Below are 17917 nucleotides of genomic sequence, written 5' to 3'. Positions count from 1 at the left end.
TGCTAGAGTTATGCCTTGTGATCCTATTACACGTTTTTATATTGAGAGTCGAGTGAAGGAAAGAGATGTAGTACAGAAGCAACATTAAAATGCAAGATAATAGTAGATAAAGAGATGGAATATTATTGCACAGATATCCAGCCCAGATTTTCTCATTTTGTGATTGTGTTTCTGCAGATCCAGTCCCACTGTTCACTTGAGGGCTCTGTATACATACACACACATATCTGCAGGTCTGATAGCCATTACTGTTCTACCTGCTTCAACCTCATGCTCAGTCTATTCAAATCAGCCCTTCCCTGCAGCCAATCAGAATCAATGGCAGGGCATCGGAAAGCACCCCTCCCTTTTTGTGAATGTCTCAGCTTGTGTAGCCACCTAGTAAGTTACAGCATTCTCCTAACTTCTCCTCCCCTCCTGCTGCTCTTATAGCTGTGTGAGGCAGAGATAATGTGTGCAGTATTCAGTACAGCATGTGCATGTGTGACTGCAAGACTGATCTGATCTCTCTCCCTCTTTTGTCTGCTTTGCAGCTGCTTTTCTTATTTCTCTCTCTTCCTGCTCAGGAAAGCTTTACTTTCATCTGGCTCCCAATTCAGCCTATTCAGTTCCCCTTAGTGAGAAGCTCTTGTTTGATTGTACTCATAAGGAAATTTATTTCCACCTATATAACACTAAAAAGGAAACTCTTTCACTGCAGAAGAAATCCTTGAACCCAAAATTATATTTTCCCTTTGCTGCCCCCTTAATAAATCCACACAGACGTCGGTGGAAAAAAAAAAAGGCAAAGTTGTTCTCTGGGCAGTGATTCATTTACTTTGCTGGAAAAAATCTGGGGAGAGCAATCAGGAAAGAAAGAAACACACATTGGCAGATTTAAGACCTTTTCAGCGTCTGTTCCATGTGTTTAGACCATTAAGTGGATGGGGCAAGGAAAAGGGATGGGACTGAAGTTCAGCTGCTGCCTACTCTATCTGCTCTTGTGCATCATGTCAAGTAAGAGCAGCACAGGTACGTTTACTGCTACTGCTCTCTTGTGTTTCTTATGTTCTCTAGATTTTATGACTATTCACAAATTAAAAAAAAAAAATAAAAATAGCATGTATAGCTCTATTCTACTCGTATGCATTTATTGTCATGGTGGTGGAAAAACTTAATTAAAAGCTGATGTGGTGCTTTAAAAGTTCAATATTTTTGCATGTCTTGCATGTACCTTTTTGTCATATATGTATTTTGCATATAAGCAGAAATATATCTCAAGCAAACCCACATACCAGTAATCTGTTATTCCTAAACCAGAGAAAGCACCAGTTATAATGATCATTTGATATTGCAAAGCACCAAGCTGGCAATCTGATTTATAGGGGTTCTGCTCATGCCATGTAATTCATTAAAACTACACAGAAATCATGCTGGAGGCAAAGCACAGACAATAGTAAATTGCTGTAACGTGTTTGTTCATGACTGTGAAAAAAAGAAAATAAAATAAGATATATTTTCAGGGAGACGTGAACGTTCTAGTTTCAGGTAAACAATAACATCTATAAATTGTAAAGTAAGGCAACATATCTGGTACTCGCATTTGGGTCATGTCTAACATCATCACTAATGAAACAGGTCCTAAAGCAGAATTATTATTGCTATTTATAAAGTGCCAAGCATTTTCCATGGTGCTGCACAACAGGGGAGAAATATAAACAATGACATACAGCTGCAAACTCATACAAAATATACTGAGGGCTCTGCATGCAGCAGCTTAATGTCTACATTGTATAAACTGTGATCAATCTTCATAATTAAGCCATAGTCCTAAAATACAATATTTCTTAACCTACAGAAACCTACTCTACCTTAACTATTTAAATATCATGTATATATAGAACATTCTGCATACCACTAACTACTCTAGACTACTGCCGGAGTCATATAATGTTACTGACAGAACTTGTTGCCGGAGGGGGAAAGAAACACTCAATTGCAATGTTTGTCCTGCTAAATGGTAACATTTTTGTTGCACCGTTTAAAAAGCCTGTCCCCATAAATAATTTGGAACAGGTTCAGAGGGAAAGAAAAGTAGCCTTCTTGTTGTACTAGCTAAATTGGCAGCAGATATATACAGTGCCTTTAGTTTATTGCTGGGTCATTAAGACCCCAGTTCTGAACATTAAAGCACTACTTCTTACCAATTTCCTATGAAGTACCCTGTGACAGACCTTTTCCTGTCTATGTAATGTTACAAAACTGATATGAAATAGTTCCATTCAGAGATGTCTGCTTACAAAATGTAGGCTGGAGGAATCCCTTTCTTAAATACTACAGCTAAGGTTACCACCTGGCCAGTAACAATGATGCCAATCTTATTAATAGGAAAAAATAATAAAAATATAGGAAGCCCGGTATTTTTTTTCAGAAAATGTCAACTCTAACTAGAACATTCAGGTAGCTGGGAAGTAATATGCAAAGAAAGAGTAGGTGCCGGGAGTCTTGTAGGAATAGTGAATGTGAGTGGATTGACCTACAGGTTGATGGAGGTCTGGCAAATCCTCATGTCCTTAAAGGGGTTGTTCACCTTCAATGTCCAAATATTATTTAACTACCAACAATGCTCTTAGCATGTTATAAAATCCATTTTCCATAAAAAAAATACCACTGTAAAAGCTATATAACGGTTAAATCAGTCTTTCCTCTCTGATCAATTTTCAGAAGGGATGGGAGTGGCCTATTTTGAACCTGACACCTGAGAACTTCCTATATGCTTCTGCACGATAACCAGTTGCATAAACTAAGAGGTCATTGGTTAATATCTCCCTTGCAATGACTTATGCAAACAGACTCAGCATATCACAAATCTAGCATACTGTTATGCAGTGATGCCCCACTTATACGTTAGCAACATGTTGCTCACCAACCCCTTGGATGTTGCTCCCAGTGGCATCAAAGCAGGTGCTTATTTTTGAATTCTTGGCTTGGAGGCAAATTTTGGTTGCATATAAACCAGCTGTAATGACAAACAGAGCCTCCTGTAGGCTGCCAGTCCTCAACAGGGCTATCAAATAGCCAATCACAGCCCTTATTTTGTACCCTCATGAACATTTTTTATGCTTGTGTTGCTCCCCAACTCTTTTTACATTTGAGCGTGGCTCACGGGTTGGGGATCCCTGCTGTTATGTTAGATTTGTGGCACTCTGTCGCAGGCACAGGAAGCAATGTTAGATTGACAGGAGACACAGCCAATAGGAGTTAATTCTGCTCCCACTACTATGCGTAACATCATATAAGGAAGTGATAAAAGTGATAAAAGTGACTGTAGTGTTTATAAGGGTCACTCACCCACCCACTAGTACAGGCTCTGTGCAGAAGGTGAATGTCTCTTCAGCTGCACATTTTGTTAACTATGTATATGGCAAAGATTGTTCTATTAATGTGAACTATTAGATTTGTGAATGTTGTACAAAGGTGAACAACCCCTTTAATGGAATATCACTTATTTCCTTCCTCCAGCTCCACTTCCTTTTCTCATACTCTCTATGACATCACTTCCTGGTTTCAGATAGACCCTTGGTCAAGCTGCAGGCAAGAGTTTGTGGTTGAGGTGTGTAGTGAGAGTACAAGTTGCCAAGTATGCAGGTATATTGGGGCATCAGGGCTGTGTAGTCCTGTTTGCCTTGTGTGGTCTTTTTTGTGAGACTCATCCCGGTTTCCTATTATGATTGTATTGCTCAAGAAATTTATTTGTTTTTCGACATATTTAGGATTCACGAAAACCTTCTCCAGCCACGCTGAAGTTGCATATTGCCCAGGAAAGTGTTTTTTATTCCCCCATTCATTTAAATAGGTTGCTGAAACATAGAATCTGTCACCAGTAAGGAAGTTGCAGAGTGCCAGTGACATGCAGTTGATTCTATATGCCTTGTGTCATCCACAAGAAAAGGGTTAATTGGACAATTTTTGAGAGAAACAGGCTTTTTCCATTTATAGCTTTTGCAGCTATCCAAGACATGCTGCAGGGCTGATGGCCCAATGATGAATTCCCTCTTTGGTCAGAAGCCTCATGCATAGAGTTTGCTCTGTCCCCATAGTGTCTTGGCATTGTAATTTGGACAGGAGTAGTGTCCCTGAACCCAGAGCGGTGGCTTCCTGCCAGTACTATGTCTCTTTCTGTAATCTCCCTCCCATCTTTTAAAAAGATCTTCCATATTCTTTCCATGTACTTTTCTTAGCTTTTTCAGTTTTGGAATTTTCCTACTTTAACTTTCATGCATTTCCATGATACATTCTCTCACTTACTAATGCCTGTCACATTTCATAGCTCTTTTCTTTGAGCTAGTATTATTTAACCTACTGTAGGCATTTCTCACATAGGAGTTACTCCACGGGCCAAGAATTCCCACAGGTACTCATGAATAGCTGCCAGTCATGGGCTTTGTTTAGCCAATTAAGGTATTAGGCATCCAAACACAGCCACAATATTAACATTTTACTCACATGTAGCACAACTGTGTTGCACCTTTTATTGTGCAAGAGGTGAAGGTGTAGTATTCTAATGTTTCAAGAGAGTGAAGATACTAAAGGAAACCCTGAAGCTATAAATGCAGGGGCTGCATGACAAGGGATCTGAATGGCCAGCAGGCAGATTACATATGCAGCTCTGATTGGGTGAGAAGCAATAAGTTAAGGAGGGGGAAAGCTGGGCTGGGGGTGGAGAAGGATAGGGATGTGATGTCACAAGAGAAGCAGTTCACTTCCTATCTTCTGAACAGGTAGAAACTTCCCACCCTTCCATCTTTTTTGCATATTTTGTAAAATGCCAGGATATTCTCTTCTTTATGCTCTCATATTATCTATTAATAAAAGAATGTAAATGTTTCCCTGTATGCACTGTTATATTATGGTTTCAGTAACGTTAAACAGTATAAATGTGAGAGTCTGCATGGTGTCATTTATGTCAAATGAAAGTCAAATCCTTGATCCAGGGAGTGTTTCTGATTGCCATGGGGGTCAAGGAAGGAATTTTTTTGCTCTTGAGGCATAATTGGCACAGCCTTCAGGCTGGGTTTTTTGCCTTCCTCTGAATCTAAACAGTGACTATATGGTAATGTATTTTAAGTTTTATTTGTCACAGCAGGGATAGGACCTTGCCAGAGTACTGCACAGGAAATTTTAGAAGAGGGAAAAAGGAGTTTCTCTCCTTTGGCTGCACGGTGGTTTGATTGATACAGACGCTACTACTGCTTGTGTTAGGTGACAGCTTGCTTGGATTTCCTATCATTGAGGCACTGCAGGACCAGCAGCAGGGCTGCTGAACTTCTCTCTTGGTGGGAGATGCAGCTCCTGCTGGTGGCAGAGTTTGGGGCCATCCTCTCTGTAGGTAGAGGCAGCCTAATACTCAGTGGTGGATATAATGACATAGTGCTGATCTCAAGTCTTCAGTAAGGAACAGCAGAGCATAGTAGCGATCTCTTATGGAATTCTGGCTGTGAATATTGCCTTGGGGTGAGGCTGGCATTTGATAAAATGTGAATAAATGCTGTGGCCTCTTTTTACCCATTTTTGGCTCCTGGTGTTTCATTAAGGTATGTAACAATGGGGTTCAGGGGGATGGTTGAAAGCGAAGGGCAATTGAGGAGTCCCCTTGCACATTTCCCTGTCTCCTGTTACATTAGTAATTTAGTATCTATGCAAGTGGAGATACTTCCAAAAACAGGGGTTTTCAGTAACAAAGTTATGATCATACAATTGGCAAGCCACCATACCATATCAAGGTAAACCTCATATCGTTTTCCCTCTGGTCATATTTTCAAAGGTTGGAATCTCCCTGCATGGTACCATTTTTTTGGATATGTGTCTCCTGAGTAGGGCATTGGTTTCAGTCACAGGGCTTAGTTAACCCCACATTAACTAAGACCCCAGCATTGCCTTAACAGATTTAATCCTCCACTGTGAGTGGCTGTTTAAAGGACAAAGGCTGCCCAGACCAACACCAATTTTTAAAGGCATATGACCACCAATGAAGGTGTGGGTGTGCTACAATCACACAAATACTGCAACCCCCTTTTTTGTGTATGCTATGTACCTAACACCTACATTGATCAGTACAAGACTCTGTTTGGGCACAGTGCCTAGGAGCCCACTTTTTTACAACATTAAAATTATGTAATATTGACAGCTGCTGTATAAGGGCACAACCATGTCCAGCCTGCATTCTGCCCCTTATGTTGTAAGAGCAAGTTGCACCTAAATGAAAATGTGGAATGATAAAATGTGTTTTTTTTTCACAAAATAAAAACAGAAGTGGAGTGTGAAAGTAATAAAAACTAGATTGTATGGGAAAACACAGAATTGAATATATTTTTGCACAGTCCCTAATGGCATGTACAAAATGTTTATTTTGTTGCATTGGTATAATAATCTGCTGCTAATTTCTTAACTGGGTGTAAAGAAGTATGATTGTCAGTTTGACACTTCTGATTTATTTATGCCTAAAAAGCATTTATTTTTTACTTATAATACTGCTGTCAAAATATAAAGTGCTTACTTTTGCCTATAAACAATGAGTAATATTCTGTAAAATAATAGTTCTGCAAAAAATAGTTTTACTTTACTCTGGAAAAAGTTATTGCCATTTTATATTTTATTAGTGGAGTACATTTCCAGGTAATCATGGAACTATTTTTATTTCCTTTGTGACTAACAGCAAAAGTCATGTCTTGCTTTATGGCAGGCATTCTAGGTACTGTATATTCTTAGTATTGGAGCCAGTTCACTGCAGGATCAATTATCCTTTATCTAAAAGACTTATTGACATTTATTACTCTGCTGCTTGGAGATATGTGGCTGATTTAACAAGGCTAATGTCACTTTTTGCTGCCAGCACATACAATTGCAATACTGGGGCTCATTTATGTACACTGGGCAAAATTGCACCTGGACAGTAACCAGCTAGTGATTAGATTTTTCAGTCAGCTGCAGGTGAAACAATGGAAGCAAACATTGGTTGTCATTGGTTTGTGCCCAGATGCAAATTTGACCAGTGTTTATAAATGAACCCCACTCTGTCTACATGCCTGTGTTAGTCTTTTGGGCAAGTCCATCTTTACCTCTTGTATTTGTTATTGTTTTTTTCTGTATGTGTTCTTGTATATTCAATGTATATGCCCATTTTTATACTGCGCCGTGCAATATATTGTGTTTTATAAATACGTATTAGAATAATAATGAATACTGTATGGCAGTGGAGAAAACCCATGGGATAGATTTCTTATCAATCAACATACCATAGGGTGGAAGAAGGGAGAGGATCTGCCATGCTGTGATTATTATGTAATTTATATATTCTGGTTGATAGTTTGTGCTCTGGTCTGCCCCTATGAAACCTGTGAGAAGTAATGAATAAAATCTGCTGTATTTAATTGCATTTATGTGAGACATGCCTTCTTCTTGTAGCAAAAGCCCACCCCGTTCCCTGGCTGGGAGTATACCAGTCATAGGTACCAACTTTACACAGGTAGATAAGCAACTGAGACCCCACCAAGGAGGGAGAAAAACCTTAGCACCCCAGCAGTATATGCCAGTCAGGGACACATATTGAGGGGCAAAGAGCTAGGTAGGTCTTTGATCCAAATTAAGTGGATACCTTTTTGGTGTTTGTGCATCATCTGGGGCTGGACACCGGTGTAAGCTGTAAGGGCCTGAGTAAAGGAGGGTCTCAGGAACATGGGCAGAGGGATGAAATCTATAAAACTATGAAACCGTACTCTAATAATAATAATATTAGTAGTACTAGTAGTAGTATTCTTCACTAAGGTGTTTATCGAAAGTAAGGGTGCAGTAGCTACAGGGTTAATTTAATAACTCCAAGTGACACCCCAATACAAAACCTATGCAACAAAATATAGTTTGCCTTATGTGATCTAATTAAAAAGTTTCAGAACTTACAATCTGCATTTAGAGGACATTTCTAACAACATGTGTTTTTTTTTTTTTTTTTTAGATAAAGGTTTAATGAACACAACACAGTGGTATGAAGAGTGGGAAGTTGTCTATCCAGCTCTTTGGGGATCCCAAAATCCCAAAGAGGAAGAAAGGAAAGCTTTGGTGTCATCAGGAACTCCTTCAACTGACAGAAACCATAGCAACATTCACAGTTCTTCATCATATAACCAGGCTGCTGTTAGTTCTCGGGAAGTACGCTCTGTGTCCTCTCCTTCAACTACCTCTACATATTATCACCTTAGTCAAGAAGAGGAACAGGAAAATGAAAGGTTTGAGCCCCAAGATATGTATCACTTGTCACAATTTTCATGGATTTCTAAAGAAAAAACAACCAACGCATCATCTCCCAATGCATCGATACCAGTATCAGTTCTTTCTTCTGGCAAGTCTATTACTTCTCTGAAACAGAGTGAGAATGCTGGAAAGATGAGACTAAAGATTCCAGTCTTCGGATTAGAACTTTATTTGTTGCTGAAAAGGGATAACCATTTTTTGGCCCCTGGCTTTGTAGTTGAACAGAGGCACCGGGAGTGGAGAGGATCTTCTGTACAGGATACAGATAGAGAGTGCTATTACAGTGGTACTGTTCTTCGCCACCCTGGGTCCTTTGCTTCCTTTAGCACGTGTGGTGGACTGGTAAGTTACGGAGACAGGCACAGTGTTTAAATACATTTAGAAGAACGCCATAAACAGCTAAATATTAAGCCATCCCATATTTGTAATAAAAATCTGTTCCCAACAGAAATCCAGTTTAGTATCATTCTGATTTGTGACCTATAGATTTACAATGCAATTTTAAATTCCAAAATCTTTTGTCACATGGAAGAATATATAGCGAATTCTTGAAATCCTGGTGCATACTGTGTCTCATAAATTGCTAGGCCCACATAGTCTCATGAAATCCTAGGACCACAATTTGTCATAAAATACTAAGGCCATTGTGTAGTGAAATGCCACTGTGTCATTAAAGTGATACTGGCACTAAACATCTACTCTTCAAAATATGAATGTACGTAAAAAGTTACCACTGGGTCATGTTGATTGTTTTTCCCTGATAGGGCTGCTTTTGTGAGTAATTGTTTATTGAAGTTCCTAAGCACAAATATGGCAGCCCACTCATAGAGGAACAGGGGGGAACAGATAGGGAATGTAAAAGTTATAAGGAGCATGCAAAGACAGTGTTATGACAGTTGTAAAAAAAGAGTTTAATTTCTGGGGTCAGTATCTCTTTAAGCAGCTTGGACCAATATTTATTTAAATTCTGGTGCAACTATGTCTTAGAAAGCTTCACTCTGTCATGAAATTCTGGGGCCATATAAGCTGAAGCAACACGAAATGCTGAGGCAACTGTGCCACAAAACTCCAGGGCCACTGTGCCATACATTTCTGGGGCCCCTGTGTTTTGAATTGCTTTGGCTACTGTGTCATAAAGTGTTTGGGTCACTTTGTCATGTAATGTAGGGCCCAGTATGTCATAAATTGCTAGAACCAATGCTTCTTGATTTGCTGGGGCCATGTTCCATTAATTGCTTGGGTCACTGTGTCATGGAATGGAATGCTAGACTAAATATTTTATGACATGCTGGGGTCACTGTGTCATAAAATGCTGGGGCCATATCATCAATCTATCTTTCCATAATATAAAAAATATATGTTTTCATTTTAAAAGTAGATGTGATAATTGGCATGTTGGTTGTTGTTTCAGCTCTCAGTGAGGGGGGCGGCGAGAGTGGGCCTATTATGGATTATATACTGCTTATCTTTTCTACTTGGAGAATTTTCCCTTTCCATTGCTACATTTCAGATTATAATACTTTGTACATGGGATAAAACATCTGTTAATTTATGTTTCACATGAACTTCAGAGGTCTGTGAAAGTTTGCGTCAGTCAGTTTTGATACCATTTATACAGTGCCTGCACAGACCACATTGATTGTCAGTTGTATATGATTAAAATTATTATTCTGGTTTATTTATAAAATGGCAACATATAAAACATCACAGTGCAGTAAACTGAGAGAAAACAAACAGTATGATACACATAAACAAAGACCTCCTTTAGAAATAAGGAAAATAACTGAATGACAGAGGGATACAGTGAGAATGTTTTGGGGAAAGGGTGGTCTCATATTTAAAACCATATGGTGGACGTACATGCAGACCCTTGGCTAAGTTATATAAAAAAGGGTCATTTAGATGCCCTATGAATTATAAGGCTTAAAACTTTTACTAAAAACAGTTTAGTCATTGCCATTCTTGTTGTCTTGTTTATTAAATAGACACAGTGGTGACATTCATTGAAAAGGCTATTCATTGTGGTGGATGAGCTGAATCAAAGGCAGTGCAGAGTCTTGACGAAAAGAAGACCAACTGCAGAATGATCGGTGTAATCCCACAAGCTTGCATTAGATATATACAGTAGGTAGATTGGAACAATTCAGGCAGTTTGTGATGATTTGGGTAATAGGTGTTTTGAGGTAATAATGCTATGGACCAACTATGCACTTATGCCACAAGGCCACTGAGCATTTAACTCACAGTGTTGATCATGAGAGCCAAAATGAGTCAAGGTAGAAAATACATATCAGCTAAAAATATGTTAGTACAGACGCACCAAAAGGAGCTGCTTGGGCAGGGATCCCCAACCTTTTATACCCATGAGCCACAGCCAAATGGAAAAAGTTTTGGAGAGCAACACAAGCATGAAAAAAGTTCCTGGAGGTGCCAATAAGAGCTATAATTGGCTATTTGATAGCCTCTATGTTGACTGAAAGCCTACAAAAAGCTCTGTTTGTCTATTACACTGGGTTTTTATGCAACCAAATCTTGCCTCCTAACCAGAAATTCAAAAATAAGCACCTGCTTCGAGGCCACTGGGGCAACATCCAAGGGTTTGGAGAGAAACATGTTGCTCCTGAGCCACTGGTTGAAATATAGGCAGTAGGAGTGCTGCTGACTACTGTAGTGAAGTCCCATGGCAGAAAAGAAAACCTGCAATAAAATTTCACCATTGGAGTTTTCATCGCGATTCGAGAAAAAAATTTCTGTCACTGTTTTTTTTCATAAATAAGTTGGTAGCACTTAGGGTGAAGACAAACTGGGCTACTAGTAGCAGCTACTTTTTCACGGCCACTAAACTCCAGAAAATACCCTGCCATAGACCATACTGAGAATTGCCTCTGCTAAAACACACGTAGAGACAGTATTGTGATCAGCCTTGTCTGTTTTAGTAGCCACAACAAGTAGCTGCTACTAGTAGCTCTGTGTGTATTTACTCGTAAGGGAAGTGGCACACGGGGAGATTAGTCGCCCCGCAACAAATCTTCATTACCGTGGGAATACGTGTCGCCCCAAGTTGCCTCTCAAGGAAAAGTATGGATTCCCCAAACATTGGGGAATATTTTTTTTCAAATATTTCACATCTGCCCCTAAGTATAATATGATGAAATCTAAGTTTAAACACCAATTAAAGACAGCATGTTTCATCCATAAATAGTTTGCTAAAACAAACTTTTGATAACTAGATAACATTAGATAACTAGATTCATCCCTTTAACACTGGTTACATACACTTTCCCTGTAAAAGTATTAATACTCTATACATATCTATACATACATACATTGTATTTTCTGTTAACTTAGTCACATGTGTATGGCCATGACACAGGACAAATGATGCTAGGCAGACTTCAGATTAGGCTTGTGTCTGATTTGCGACAAAATCTGCACACAGTTTTAGTAATTTTGCAGAATCAGACACAATTGTTGTAGGCACAGCACAACTGCATCAAGAGCATCATCGTTTTGCAACTGTAATGACTTTAGAATTCTGGGAAAAATGCTGGATTGTGGGGAAAAAAAACATGGTGATTGCACTTGAAATTGCAAGTAAGATTTCCAGCAACCATCTTTATTAAGCATCACCTTTGAAAATGCTTGTTAGGAGATGAAATATATTTTATTCAGTTCAGCCAGTAGGTGGCACTAAGCCTTAAGGTTGGCCTGAGGGGGATTCCCCTGCAGGAGCCTATAGAACAGGGGTGGGCAAACTACGGCCCGCGGGCCTTTTTAATCCGGCCCGCCGACGACGCCAAGTCTCATCACGCGAGACTTGGTGTCATTGGCGGGCCGGAATTAAAGAGACGAAGGGCCTAAAATCATTAGCAGGCAGTAGAGATGTCTGCAAAGCCAGACCAAGTGGGTGGCTGTAACTTGTTAGGGCTGTGAGACAGACGTTTGGGACCAGCTCACTCCGGGAGTAAGATATAGTCAGAATAGCTAGTAAGGACAGTCTGTTGTCCTGATGAGGAGTGAGTATTTTTGGGGCAAAGCCCCTGGCTGACTTTGCGCCAGTTAGGGATTGAAGTGTTCAGGTGTAGGTACATGGGGACATAAGGGAACTATAGAGACAGCTCAGGAGAAGCAACTGCCATGTATACTGAACATGACAGAAGTATAGGGAAACCTTAATGGGAGAGGAGGCCTCTTTTGCTTGTGTGTTTCCACATGACAGGGGTAATGGAGGCTTTTAGAGAAGGGAACACTGTGTGTTAGGATGTCAGAGGATCTCTGAGTGGTGCTTATTTTGTGTAACTGAGTCAAAATGCAGTGCTCTGGCCTTTCCCTGCTACACCTGTGAGCAGCTGTCCAATAGAGTCTGCATTCATGTATCTCATTTCCTTGCAACATGCCTAATTCTCACAGCAGGCCTTCCCAGTTCCCTTTCTCATGATCTACCAGCTACGGGTATCCCCATTACATGCTGTGTATGAAATGTATGCATTACTGTTTTATGAATATTTCATACATATACATATATGGGTCACATAATAAATAGGTTGGCAACCTGGTGTAAAAGTTTTTTTTAAATGTTTTAAGAGTGAAATGATTCAGATTTCTTTTGATGAGAAAAACTTCATAAAATTCTTGGATATATGTTGTTTTCATCAAATAGAATCTAGCCCGATGTACCTTAAATAAGTATTTATTATATAGGGGTTATTGACAAAGGTCAATAAAGGTGGAGCCAAGTAAAACTAGAACAAGATCAAGTACTTCAATTATTATTTTCTGAATATTCCCAGAACAACTTTTTGCAAAGCTCTCATATAACATTTTGTATTCAGGTCAGATGCTGGCTGAAAACTGCACTGGCTCCCATGCAATCATGTGGTGAATAAAATAATTACCAATAGGCCTTGCTCTATAGTTTCCTTATTTTTGTCCATCCTTAAAGGGATGACCTGGGATCTTTGTTTGTTGAACAGTAAAACCACATGCTTTTAGTTCAGATGTGCATTACATAGCAGACTGAACTCATGCTGTGTCTGAGGTGAGGAGAAATATTGGGAGCTCTTGGAGATGTGTTTGGAAGTCTGAATCTTTAATGCTATGGGCTCCTACACTAGGTTGAAAACATATTCTACAACACTTTTTTTTCAAGTTTAATTCTTTCTCAGACTTGTTTGACTTCCCTGTTAAATAAGCTTGTTGCAAGAAAATATGTGTACACTTGAATTCTATGTGTCAAGAGATGTCAACTAGCCCCCTGCACGAGGATGGGAAGCATAGTTGCTCAGTAGGTAGCACTCAGGGGGTTATAGCGCTGGACTCCAGAGTTGGATTCCAGCTTGGGTACCATATGCAAGGAGTTTGTATGTTCTCCTTGTGTCTAGGTATTCTCTGGGTACTCCAGTTTCTCTCACACTCCAAAAACATACAAGTAGCTTAACTGGCTTCTGACAAAATTACTCCACTGTGTGTGAATGTAATAAGGACTTTTGATTGTAACCTCCACTGGGTACAGAGAATGATCTGAATGATGTATAATAGGTGTAAAGCTCTGTGTAAATATGTTGGCTCTGTATAATAGATAATGAATAAAATTATTATGATGCAGTCTTGGATAATTTAGTAGTAGAATATTAGTTGTAAGGCTAGTTTGCTATGCATTGGACTGGAGCTTAGTACTTCTATACAGTAGATCCGTTGTGTATTGCTTCCAGAACTCAATATAGAAAACCTAACAACCCTGTTCCCATGAATATTTTTTAAATGTGTATTCTCTTTAACATATGCTGATAGCAAATCATGGACATTATCTAATAGTCAGTGGAGAGACCATTAAGTCAAATGCAAGTTTTTGGTAAAGGCCTACTCTATATCAGGGATCCCCAACCTTTTTTACCTGCAAACCACATTCAAATTTAATAAGCCAGGGAGCAACAGAAGCATAAAAAAGTTTCTGCCAGGTGCCAAATAAGGGTTGTTATTGGTTATTTGTCAACACCTAAGTGGACTGGCAGCCTGCAGGAGGTTCTGTTTGTCAGTAAACCTGGTTTTATGCAACCAAAACTTGCGTCCAAGACAAAAATTCAAAAATAAGAACCTGTTTTGAGGCCACTGGGAGCAACATCCAAGGGACTGGGGAACAACATGTTGCTCACAAGCCACAGGTTGGGGATCACTGCTCTATATTCAAACAATGCAAATAATTATTCTTCCTGGTCATTTGCTCTTTGTCATTCATCCTCATATTCACATAATTCCAGATGTGATGCTGAATGATACAAAGATCAGATTATGTGACTGAAAAACTGTACAATATTTTGACTATTAGGTCCCCATTTCAAGCATATTATGGAAAGAAGTGCAAATAAGCACACGTATTTGATCCCGAGTGCATGTAGGGCAGGTTAATTCACACATTTTTGCTAACTGGAACTGACAAGTAAGGTGAAGATATTAGATTTCTATCCAGCAGAGACGTGTAAATTGAATTGTTAAGTCTTTCTACATTTTCTCTCTCTTTAAACACTTGCGTTCATGCCATTCATCTGTCCATAAAACTGTGCTTCTTTAGTTTCTTGCCATAATATCTCTTTGATGGAATTGTTGCCTAGAAAGTTTGCAGAAGTATCCAGCGCATCAATAAACATGTGTTCTTAACATTTACATATGGATCATTATCAGCGCCGGATTTGTAATCCGGGTGCCCCGAGGTCGCCCCCCCCTCCGTGCATGTGCATTACGCTCTACACACATTCGCGAACCCCCCCTCCCCCGGTCGCAGGGCACATGCATGTCCATTTATACTCACATATGGAGCAGTGGGGAGCGGTCCCCATTACTCTGTATGGCAGCAAATATAAGAATTTAGGCATGCTGCCCCTAAATTGTTGCCGCCCTAGGCCCAGGCCTTTGTGGCCTCACCACAAATCTGGGCATGATCATTATAGGACTGTGAGAGTAGGTGGCACAAAGCAAACGACCAAGTGCCAGGAGGACAGTTTGCTTCCAGTAATGTGATAAGGACAACCCCTGCCAAACACTCCATCAGGGCTCATTTATCAACACTGGACAAATTTGCACCTGGGCAGTTACCCATAACAACCAGTGAGTAGCTTCTTCAGCTACATGCATCTAAAACAAGAGAACAAGAAAAACAAGAAAACTAAATTGATTGTTTGCTATGGGTTCATGCCCAGTGTTAATAAATGAGCCCACAGGTAGCTCTGTGTTATAGAGAAGGTTATGTTAATGGGCTTACTGACAAAATCATAGATAAAATTAAGTACAATTAAACCCGTTATCCAGGGTCGGACCCAATCCCCGTGGTGCTCCCTCACCCAAAGATCTCCCGAAGGGAGTTGGGGCTGGCGGTGGGGGCCCGCGCTGGGGTGTGTTGGCCAGGGTGGGAGCCCTGGCGGGCCCTGCACCCCCAGTCCGGCCCTGCCATTATCCACAAAGCTCCGAATTATGGAAAGGCCATCTCCCATAGACTTTATTATAAGCAAATAATTCACAATTTTAAAAATGATTTCCTTTTTCTCTGTAATAATAAAACAGTGCCTTGTACTTGATCCCAACTGAGATATAATTAATCCTTATTGGAGACATAAACATCTCATTAGGTTTATTTAACATTTAAATATTTTAGTAGACTTTAGTAGTATGGAAATACAAATTACAGAAAAAATGCTTATCTGAAGATGCACATTTTTGACATTTTTTATATAATTTTGAAGCAACCATATATCAAATGCTTGTCAAATTTTGTAGTATGGAATGTAAAATTAGCAAGGTATGCAATGCAATATGCTGCTCCCTAGTAAACAGCCATTAAAGGCACACTACCATAACAAAAAAAAAAATATCTGAAGACATAGCATTTTTGGTAAGCTTGTATAAGGGAATGATTTTAGCACCCCCATACAGTGTAGAACTGCTTCCCTAACAATCCTTGGCATTTTGCTTGTTAGTGCTGAGCAGAATACTATGTGACACAGGCATTACATTCCTTGACAGGATAATTAGCCCATTCACTGCAATCAAAAAGCTTATTGAGGCAGTGGAAACCACTCAGGTTAGATAAAATAAGTACATTTATGGAAAAGTAGTATTTCATGCAGCAGAAATACATAAACACTGAAATGAAAAATGAAAAAGGACATTTTGGGATGATAGTTGTTTTTTACATGGAAGGAAAACAACAATGCAGCACAGATCAGATCATTATAATAAATAATAGTAGATAAATTACATTTCTAGTTTTTATTTAGAGTTTATGTTTATATATGTATACTATATAAAAAGAACTTCTCATTAATGTAACAGCCTTATATGGAAAAAGAACAACTATACAACTGATCCACAGCTGGCATTGGTACACAACAGAAACAGACTGAGGGAAATGAAATCTGCTGCTAATATTTCGGTGAGAAGCTCATTGTAGAGAAACAGATGTATCTGTATTCAGAATATCCATGTGATGACAGAAATTAATAGTTCTGGAACAAATGTTTGATTATATACCAGATGCATTCTTAACCTACTATAGTGATGCGGTAATTGTGTTAAGTTAATTGTTCTATAAGAGTCATATGTCAGTAGAAAATCTGCATGTTATAAAACTTGCCACACAGAGAGAAAACCATTAATTACCAGTAAAATGAATAAAGTGTATGCTAGAAATGAGAACAATTAAGGAAAGATGCACTTCTGAAAACTATCCATTTGTTTTATTGATTGTTTCAGACAAGTTTCTAAACCAGACATATATCAAACTAGTTCTATTTCAGTTACTGTTCACATTAAATTATGAAATACTGGTGAGTGAAAGAAAAAAACAAATAGGGGTCTCCAACACATTTATTATTATTCCTCCTGTAAGCGTGCAGGATACACAAAAGACACAACAATTTCAGCATGAAAAACACAAATCATAAATCATATATATTTAACAATGGGACTGAGTTTTACCTGCAACTTACTTGCTTTCAAGGTTAAACCCCCCAAATCTCCACTGAGATCACCTGACTGTAGCTGTGTAACCCCTTGTTGCCTGTAATCAGACTAAGACTAGCTAGATAGGCTATAGAGCATGGGGTACACTGGACTCTAACACACAAGATGGGCTTTTGCTATGTGTAAAGATCACGGCTTACTTAGGGCAGTGGCAGACAGGGAGATTAGTCACCGCGCAACAAATCTCCCCGAAATGCCATCCCACCGGCTAGAATGTAAATCGCCAGTGGGATGGCATACGCGGCGCCGGAATTGCCGAAGTTTCCTCTCAAGGCAACTTTGCCAATTTCGGCAAATCACCACGCCACGTATGCCACATACGCCACGTTCAAAGTCATTGTTTTTTAAGTTATTTGTAAAAGTCCACACATATTGCAAATAGCACTCTCTGTGGGGCAAAAGAATACATGGGTCCGGTGGTCCTTCCATACCAGCTGTGTTCTGTCCCTCTGATGTCACTTTTGCCATCCTTCCATATCCCAGTTCTTGCCCAAGCTGGCTCTGTACTACAGTCCTGCCTAAGCTTTGTTCATAGTTTTCTCTCCTAGTTAAAAGAGAACTATACCCCCGGCGCTAAAAGCCCCCTTGACTATCACTGCCTTGACCCCCCTCACCTCTC

At 39.5% G+C, this 17917-nt stretch overlaps 1 protein-coding gene across 2 annotated transcripts in view; it reads left to right on the top strand.

The window, feature by feature from the left end:
• Positions 1-446: 446 nt before the first annotated feature.
• adamts19 (ADAM metallopeptidase with thrombospondin type 1 motif 19) overlaps positions 447-17917 on the top strand; it is a 121963-nt gene continuing 104492 nt past the window's right edge. The window contains exons 1-2 of one of the 2 annotated variants that reach the window (XM_031892949.1): positions 447-1011; positions 7997-8628. In XM_031892949.1, coding sequence (XP_031748809.1) covers positions 924-1011; positions 7997-8628 — 720 coding nt within the window. In that variant the 5' untranslated portion in view covers positions 447-923. Of the gene's footprint in view, positions 1012-7990; positions 8629-17917 lie in introns of both variants that reach the window. The other variant, XM_031892941.1, reaches the window with a different exon arrangement.

This window comes from Xenopus tropicalis, chromosome 1, assembly GCF_000004195.4.
Source record: "Xenopus tropicalis strain Nigerian chromosome 1, UCB_Xtro_10.0, whole genome shotgun sequence".
In the NCBI taxonomy this organism is placed as follows: domain Eukaryota; kingdom Metazoa; phylum Chordata; class Amphibia; order Anura; family Pipidae; genus Xenopus; species Xenopus tropicalis.
This window is presented reverse-complemented; position numbering and strand designations above follow the sequence as displayed.